General features: G+C 40.4%; 1 protein-coding gene across 1 annotated transcript in view; it reads right to left on the reverse strand.

Annotated features, from left to right (window-relative positions):
* Positions 1–7,856, reverse strand: part of HDAC7 (histone deacetylase 7) — a 69,333-nt gene extending 61,477 nt beyond the window's left edge. The window contains 2 exon segments of the mRNA XM_015817648.2: positions 6,537–6,627; positions 7,675–7,856. Of these exon segments, the coding sequence (XP_015673134.1) occupies positions 6,537–6,627; positions 7,675–7,824 (241 nt within the window). The 5' untranslated portion in view covers positions 7,825–7,856.
* Between the last annotated feature and the right edge of the window lie 1,073 nt (positions 7,857–8,929).

Here is an 8,929-nt window from a genome sequence, read left to right on the forward strand (position 1 = left end):
TTCCCCCCCCCCCCCCCCCCCCGGACTTACTTGACTTACATCTTCCCTGATGACCAACGCAGCACATTCAAAAAATCTAGTACTAAATCTTTTGTGGGCAACCTACAGGGTATGTGTCCCTAACCTTCTATGTGATGCCCAAGATTATACTGCAAATTTAGTGACAGTATAGCTGCACATGTTTTGCTTTTCCTGTTCTTATTCTTTAAAAGGAAAGCTGAAATAAGGGCTGGAAAAAAATGATCCTGCCCATAAAAAAAAAGCCTGTGGGAACAAGCAAAAAGAAAACCAAACCATTTTTCTGAATTAGCTAGGTTAAGTCTTAGGAAAGATCACCACAAGCCAAACCAGGTGTGTCACTTAACATGAAAAATGGCTTTGCTTAGTTAGAAATACTCCAGCTGGGACAAAAAAGCTGTTGGGTTGCGGTGATTCTTGTGTTCTACCTACAGCAGGTGTGTCAAACTGCCGGCCCATGGGCCGGATGCATCATGCCGAAACCGTGCCCACCCCATTGCCGATGTTGCAAATTTGACACCCCTGACCTACAGTATTTTCAGTGAAAGGAAAGCTCTTAGTGCAGGCTTGTCAAACTTGCGACATCACATGATGTCGCGCGACATATCAGAGCTTTTTCCCCATTGCCGGCAATGGGGTGGGTGCAGTTTCCTCGTGACGCGTCCGGCCTACGGGCTGGCAGTTTGACACCCCTGTCTTAGTGGGTATCAGTGAGAGACTTCCTCTTCTTTAGAATAGTCAGGTAAGGTGGGAATCTAATTCTGACAGGACTGCAGGATCAGGAGAGATCTCAGATCAGTTTATACCTGCCTTGAAATCAGCCAAAGAACGGACCAACAAACTGATGCTTATCCTATTTTGGTATGATTCTATCTTTAGGCATTACTAGCAATGAAATCACATTGGTGAGTCATATTGATGCAAGACAAATCACAAAGTTACGCCACTTAACTGAGACAGGAGGAATGACCTACATCTAAAGTCACTTTTCCCAGACTTGATGATCTTCAGATGTATAGGATCTACAACTTCTAGAATTCTCCATACTAGCTGATTAAAATAAATATCCTGGGAAATTCTTGGGAGTTGCAATCTCAACATTTCTAGCAGGCATCAATCTGGGAAAGGCTGATCTAAAAGGATTCCTTCAGGTCCCCACCAAGTTTGTCTCGATACCTGCTAGAAATGTTGAGACTCCAATTCCAAAATTTCCCCAGATGCTTATTTTAATACTAGCAAATACTTTACCTTATTAAAATATTGGGGAACGGTGCTCTGGGTCTCAGAATGTTCTGAAAGCTTGGAAGCATACAGAACGGATAGCATGATGCAAATATTGCTCACTTATTTATTCACTGAATTTGTATGCACAACCAACTGCCAACTAACTCTGAGTTTTTAAAAAAAAAAGCATGAGAAAAGGAAAATTGTAAAAATTAAAAAACGCGTCCTAAAGTATCTAGCCTGCAATAAGATCTGCCTAAGGTTGGGCTCTATCCTACCGCTTTGATGTGAAATTGGCAGTGTTTGTGACATGATTTTGCAGCAATCACTGCTCATTATATCCCCATTATTTGGAGTCTATCCAGACACCAATCTTTTAGGAGTGCAAAGTGAGTGCAAAAAAAAATAATATATAGCCAAAGGCATTTTACACAGCATTAGAAAAGCTAACCAAAGTTTGGAGTAATGGGTCACTCATATATTGCTTATCAATGTTTGAAATATTCTTTTTCAACCGGGAGGCCACAAAGAGGACCTTCCCTGCCTTAAGCAGTTTCAGAACAAGTTTGGGTAGGCAACTGCCAGGAGTGCTTGACACACAGGATATCCTGTCAAAAGGGCAACAGAGTGAGCTATGCAGATTACTGATTCCCTTGCATCACTGTGATTCAATAAGAGACACAATGTCCTCAAGAAACACTCCTTGACCTCTTGTTTCACATCAGCCTGTTACAACTATGCTCAGATCTGAAGGCTATCCGATACAGATCCTATTCCGATCTGAAGAAGCTAAAGGCAAAATGAAGACTGAAACAGGGCAGGCTCCAGCAAGCAGTGGTATGTAAAATGCTTGAGGTCAACACTGAACGTACCTGAAATATTCTGACCTCACAATATGCTGTTTCTAGGGGGAAACAAAACCATTTTCAGGCCAGATCAGTCCTGATAGGCTCGGAATGACCTACAATGATGATGATGTTCTCATGACTGAATGGAACATGTAGAGGTTGGAGCTGCTGGAAAATCCATCTAACTCAGTTCATCTTCTCAATTTATGATGGCAACCGATGCCATCAAAAGTGGACGGATCCCCCTTTCTGGCTGCTTTATGTTCCTTCTTTGTTACCCCCCAAGTATGCCTTTCGTTGTGACAGTCACAAGTTTGTTTCCTATACACAACACTGTTTGCTTTCTGTTGTAGCAATGCAGCAAATACCATGCTTGGTTTTATGTAGCGGCATCCTCAGCAAACCCATCCATGTCGTCATCACTCAAATGTCACCATAATGCACTTGCAGTCGGATGTGAGAAACAGGTACCTAAAGTGTGGCATTTGCACAATGACATCCCCATACACATCTCCTCATTCCCTTGCCCCGCAAAACTGTTAGCAAGGAAAGATTGCCACTAAGCACCCAACCAGCCAATTTATTTCACACACCATGATGCTGTGATATCCCAACTCATTCTTTTTCAAAATGGTCCATTCAGAATGGTGCTGACATCCTAACATCTATTTCCCTGCCCAATTCGGCAATGGGGCAGCTTAACATTTGGGTGCTCTGTCAATCTCACATCAGTGTTGCAAGCACCGAGTAGCAGCTGAACAGAACTTAACCAATAGTTTCTCAAAGCTTATGGAATTCTTCTTCTATTATGATAGTTACTTTATGAGATACACACACACACACACATATCACACATAAACACACACACTGAGAACAAAATTTTAGCCAGTCTTATCAAGATGCCTGCATGCCAGACAGACAGGAAAAGATGGAAATAGCGATAAAGAGTGTAGAGAAAAAACAGCACCAGAGGAACAGGGGAGGGACTGGCTTGTTTTCATTTACTCCCATTTCCTGGTTTGGCCCTTGCTGTGTTTCAACTCATAAGTAGCCCTTACGGGGTATGAAAAAGATATGCAGTCCATCCTGCTCACAAATACACACTTCAAACACAGAAGAGGGCCTTGATGGTGTTTTGATGTTTCACCTCATCTCCCAGGGCCTATACCTGGCTATGTGCTCTTAACATATTTTCAAAATAAATTTGATGAAAAAAGGCAACGGGGGAACTTAAAATACATGGGAAAGGGGACAAAATGATACATTGTACACTATATCAAAATATGGGTTTATGGAAATGACTAAAATGACCTCCAGTATAAACTGAACTCCTATTGAACAGCATATTAATGCTGTTATATAGAGAGAAAGACAGAGAGACAGAGGCACAGAATTCATATACACATAACTATGCAATCATATACATCGTGTGTGCAAATATACATATACATGCTGTTTGTAAGAGTGTTCATATACAGTATGTGCAGCTGTATATGTATATGTATATATGCACATACGATGTATATACGTGCAGTTGTGTATATGAATTGTCTCTCTCTGTCTCTACACACACACACACACATATACTGTATATACACACACATATATATGCAAGTATCTATGCATGTGTGTGTGTATATACATCTACTTGTATGTAAATGTATATGTGTATTTAAATATCCATGCATCTGTATGTGTGCATGTAATATATCTATGTATGCAAAGGTATATTGTATAATGGGTATATAAAGTTTACATCTGTATCTTTGTATTTATGTATACACACATACCATTTTTGTATTGTTTATTCATTCATTCATGAAGGTTTGGAATTTTTTTTTAAACAGGGACATAACACAGAAAGGTGCTTGAAGCCAAGTGAGACCATGGATCAGTCTGACTCAGTATTGGCTCTGTTCTCTCACAGTGACTGTCTCAGCTTGCAAGTTCAGCTTTTTCTGAATTCTGGCTAGATATTCTAAGGCTTGAACCTTTCTTTTTTTCCCACACAAAGGACAAAGCAGACACTGAATTACAGTCCCACTCACAAGGGTGGCATCAGTGAGAACTAAATTATTACCAGAATCTTAAAAGAAAATCTTAATGGGGAGGTTGATTAGACTTTCAAAATTCCTTCCATGCTCTTATGATAAACAGCAACAACTGTGTTTCCCTGAAAATAAGACCAGGTCTTATATTAATTTTTGCTCCAAAAGATGTATTAGGGCTTATTTTCCGGTTAGGTGTTATTTTGGGGGAAATACGGTACTAAATGCATCTGTCTGGCTGACGATCTTAATTGGAGCTTATTTTGGGGGCAAGGTTTATATTATGAGCATCCTGAAAAATCATGCTAGGGCTTATTTTCCAGTTAGGTCTTATTTTGGGGAAAATGTGGAATTTTATATTTTAATGAAACTGGAAACATTGTCCATCAGATTATGCTACATGACCCCAAGATCCGATTCGTGGTTTTTTTTTTAAAGAGAGCAAAATTTGTTGAGAAGAAAACATTTATAAATTATTTCCCTTTACAACAAAATGTTAATTTTTTAAAAAAATCCCTGTTCACAGATTGCTTCTTGGCAAATCAGAGCAGGGAAAAGTGCTGTATTAATTGGGTGCAATAAACAACAAAAAATCACCGGGACAGTCTCCATGGGACATGGTAACAGAGAGCCAACCTTTAGATAGCATCGTGAGATGGGTCCCAGGAAAGTAAACATGTAATTCTAGTTCTGCAAATCAAGGGATAAAACCCCACAAGGAATTGGGATTGAATTTAACTCAGGAACCTCGATAAGGTATAGAGTGAGCCAGGAGAGAGACTTTTGGTGACTGCAGTTTTGCACCTTTCCTGTTCTGACATCTATTGAATTTTTACTGTAGCATCAGTTACAAACAATCTCAAAAGGTTATGCAAGCATAAAGGAGTTAGTCTTTATAATACCACCAGATGCCATTTTTTCCCCTTTATCTGCTTAACATCAGGGCAGATCTCTTTCACAAATTATTACAGATAACAAAACCTGTTTTTTTGTCTTCTGCCTGCCCACGTTCTTGCACTCTTATGTTTGGGATGTTTAGCTACAAAAGCCTGCAAGTAGGAATTTTTACCATCATCTCTATACTATGGATTGTTTTGTATTTCGTATTGTTTGATTGTTCTAAGCCGCCCAGGGTCATTGAGAATTGAACAGCATACAGGTTTGATAAGCTGTAAGAGCCGTGGTGGTGCAGTGATTAGAATGCAGTGCACTGGTCAGAATGCAGTATTGCAGGCTAATTCTTCTGACTGCCAGCAGTTCGATCCTGACCGGCTCAAGGTTGACTCAGCCTTCCATCCTCCCGAGGTTGGTAAAATGAGGATCCAGATTGTTGGGGGGGCGATATGGCGACTCTGTAAACTGCTTAGAGAGGGCTGTAAAAGCACTGTGAAGCAGTATATAAGTCTAAGTGCTATTGCTATTTCAGACAAATGCTATTGCTATAATTATTTTAATAATGATGGTGGTGGTTCAATTGCACAGTCAGCAAGATGGCATTTTTAACCAACTATCAAGTCTTTTTCATGGACTTGGGACTGATACTATTTTTGTTTTCTTTTGCCACAATCATTTTACTTCTATTTGCAGATCTTTGTATTTTCTGATTTTTTTCCCGTTCTTTCTCTTCTATTTAGTTGTCTCTAGCTATTACTATTATTATTATTGTACATACACACAATGTGAAATAATAGCTGCCAGTGCTTTAGCCTTCATACACACAGAGTTCTTCCCAAGAACATAGAATGTTTTAATGTATTGGCATGGTATGTCTCTGGATCCAAGCGGTGTGGTCTTAAGTAACTGACACATGAAAATGTTGTCAGTGTGCAGATTTTCTAAGGTTTTTTGGGTATGACACTCAATGTTGCAATAATGACTTGGACTACCACGGCTGATTTATGCCATAAACTTTCAACTTCAATTTTCAGATCTCTATACTTTGTGATTTCTCCAATTCTTTGTCTTCTATTATCCCCTGGTATTGGGACATCAATTATTTTAATAGAGCCTCAAGATTCAATACTAGACAAAGATTTTCTTGAGCCCTGGTGTCTACAAGAATAGATGCACATTGCTTCTTGGCACCAGGACAAGTGCAGTTTTCCATTGCCTTCTTTTGGGGTGTTCCTCCCCCCACATAGACGTTTGGGATTTTGCTAGTGTTTTCCTATTCAACTACTAACCAAAGTCAACTATTTTTCAATAGACCTGTGTCATGTGCCATAAACACAATAATATACTTGGACATGGCACATGGCATGGGAAAGAATTCATTTTCTTCCAATCCAAGAAAGACAGCAAAAGTCAGAAGAGATGACTGGGGTGAATGAAATTTCTGGCAGAGCCATGAAGCGTTCTTAAGGAAGAAAGGGGGAAGAGAGAATGGAAAGCCTCTTACTGCGTTTGCTTTTGTCTTTATTCAAGAGCAGTCGCAGCTCATGTTCCTGTTTTCCAGGGACGGTGTCTTGGGGCGGGGGATCCATGGGCACCTGCAGAAGAAGATAAATGAAAAAAATGAATGGACACACAAAACAAGGGCTGGCCATTTCTTCAACCAGGAAAAAAACCATGGTAAGGCAGATCAACTGACGAATCTGGCTCAGGAGGATAAGATTCCCCAGTTCCTAGCCAAGGGGAGTTACTGATGGCACCTGCCATTTCTCCCAGGACATATGTTTTCACGCCTAAAAGGAAGTCCCTGAAGGAGATGGGCGTTAAAGAAATGTGTAACATAAATAAATAAAAATAAAATTCTAAACTTCCTTTCTCAAATCGATGCCTACCAGCCTATTTTGCACCCATCATCTCCATCATTGGCTGTGGTAGCTGAAACTATTGAGATATGTTGTTCAAGAATCTAGAGAGTTTTGGGTTGGAAGGAGCATTCCAGGCATCAATCCTAGTGAAATCATGTCTGGTTGCAAAGTTCTACCTACTAATTTATAGATTCTATAAGTGCCACAAGACCCTATCCCATAGCCCAGGGGTAGGCAACCTTGGCTCTTTTATGACTCATGGACTTCAACTCCCAGAATTCCTGAGCCAGCCATGCTGAGGGGAAAGGGAGAAGTTTCCATGCTTAGCCATGCTGGCTCAGGAATTCTGGGAGTTGAAGTCCACGAGTCATAAAAGAGCCAAGGTTGCCTACCCCTGCCACCAGTTCTTATGATGGCCAATGAGTAATTGAATGACCTCTGACCTTGGCAATTCCTGTGTAAACAGAAGTTTAGAGATTTTAGTCTAGAAACCTGAACCTTGCCATGAAACTCTGAGCTGCTGTGAAGGAGGTTGACGTATTAGTCAATTCTATACCTCTATAATGCCGGTTACATGATTTTATCTCAATATATTGTTTAATGTGGGTCTCGTTTTAAATCCATATCAATCTCATATTTCTGTATCAATCTTTTTCCAGGAAATTTTAAAACACGTCAAGACAATGCTGGACCCGAGATTGTTTTCTCCCTGGACTATATCTGCCCCTCCCCTCCCTTATTTTCCAAGTTGACCCTAAACAACATAATGGCTGCACTAACCCGCAAGTGCGGGCGAGTAAGCTGTTCCACTTGCTGTTGATGCAAGCTTGCTAGGAAGAACTGGTGCTGTAGCTGCTGTGTCTGCTTCAGGGCCAGTAAGGCAGTATCTGGGCTGGGTTTGGCAAGACGCTGTCCAATCCGCAGGTCCATGGGGATGGTCTGGGGAACCTGCAGGGAGACGCAGAGCTTCACAGCACCTCCTGAAACACAAGAGAAGATTTGTTAATACCTGTCCCACCTGATTTCTGAATGAAAGTCTAACTCCTCCAGGTTAGGCCAAATCATGTTCCATGCTGGAGTTCTTTTTTTTCTAGAACCCAAGCTCTTCCCACTCCAAACGTTTGAATCAGAAACGTACTAGTGCCTCAGAAAGCTGCCCAACCCTTGAGTCCCACTCTTCATCTGCAATGCTTAGCAGTCCTCCTACATTCTAGATAAAGATGCTTGGAGTAATTTGAATTTGATAAAATCTCTTGCATCTGATCTGCTGTTCCTAGGCTGATATGCACATCAAAGAACTTCAGAACTTTCAGGGGGAGGAAAATGTACCAGATTGAATAAGTATGTACTTTGGGATTTAAAAAGCAGGTGGCAGCACCTGGTTCACCTTCTCTGGGTTCAGCACCAAGCAGGGTTGGGCCTGGTGACTACTTAGAGGGCGACAACCAGGAAAAACTAAGTAATATATCTAGACTTGGAAGTTGAAAAATCTTCCCAGAAGAGAAGAAAGACAGTTACTTAAAAAAAAAAAAAAAAACCCTGCAAGGTGGTGTCACATATACCTATACTGGCCATTACAAAAGGACATTAGGTCTAAATACTGTTTTTAAAGGGAAACTATGCTCTAAATTGCATCGTGAAATTGGAAATAATAATTTTCAAATTAAACATTGCCTATTAGTTAATATGAGAGTGGGACTTAGCAGTGTTCAGCAAAACACTGCTGAACTCACATACATCAAAAGTTTTCAGCTAATCTCAGAAGGTCACAGGAAACCCAATGGATTTCTAACGTGTCACAATTGCTAAGGTATTTGTATCTGTCTCATATGTAAATACAGCCTACTCTATATAACATTTGCCTTCTTCTCTGGCCCACATCCCAATTTAAATCAGTCTAGCTACTCTATTGCATCTGATGAGACTCAATACAGTTGTGTATGTACTGAGAAACACTTGAGTATTTCATTTTTAACATGAAAAAAAAAATTCTATAGGACAAGAGAAAGAGATAGGTTCCTTGAACATCATTGTT

The sequence above is a fragment of the Protobothrops mucrosquamatus genome, unplaced genomic scaffold (assembly GCF_001527695.2).
Source record: "Protobothrops mucrosquamatus isolate PMUCROS unplaced genomic scaffold, P.Mucros_1.0 scaffold616, whole genome shotgun sequence".
In the NCBI taxonomy this organism is placed as follows: Eukaryota; Metazoa; Chordata; class Lepidosauria; order Squamata; family Viperidae; genus Protobothrops; species Protobothrops mucrosquamatus.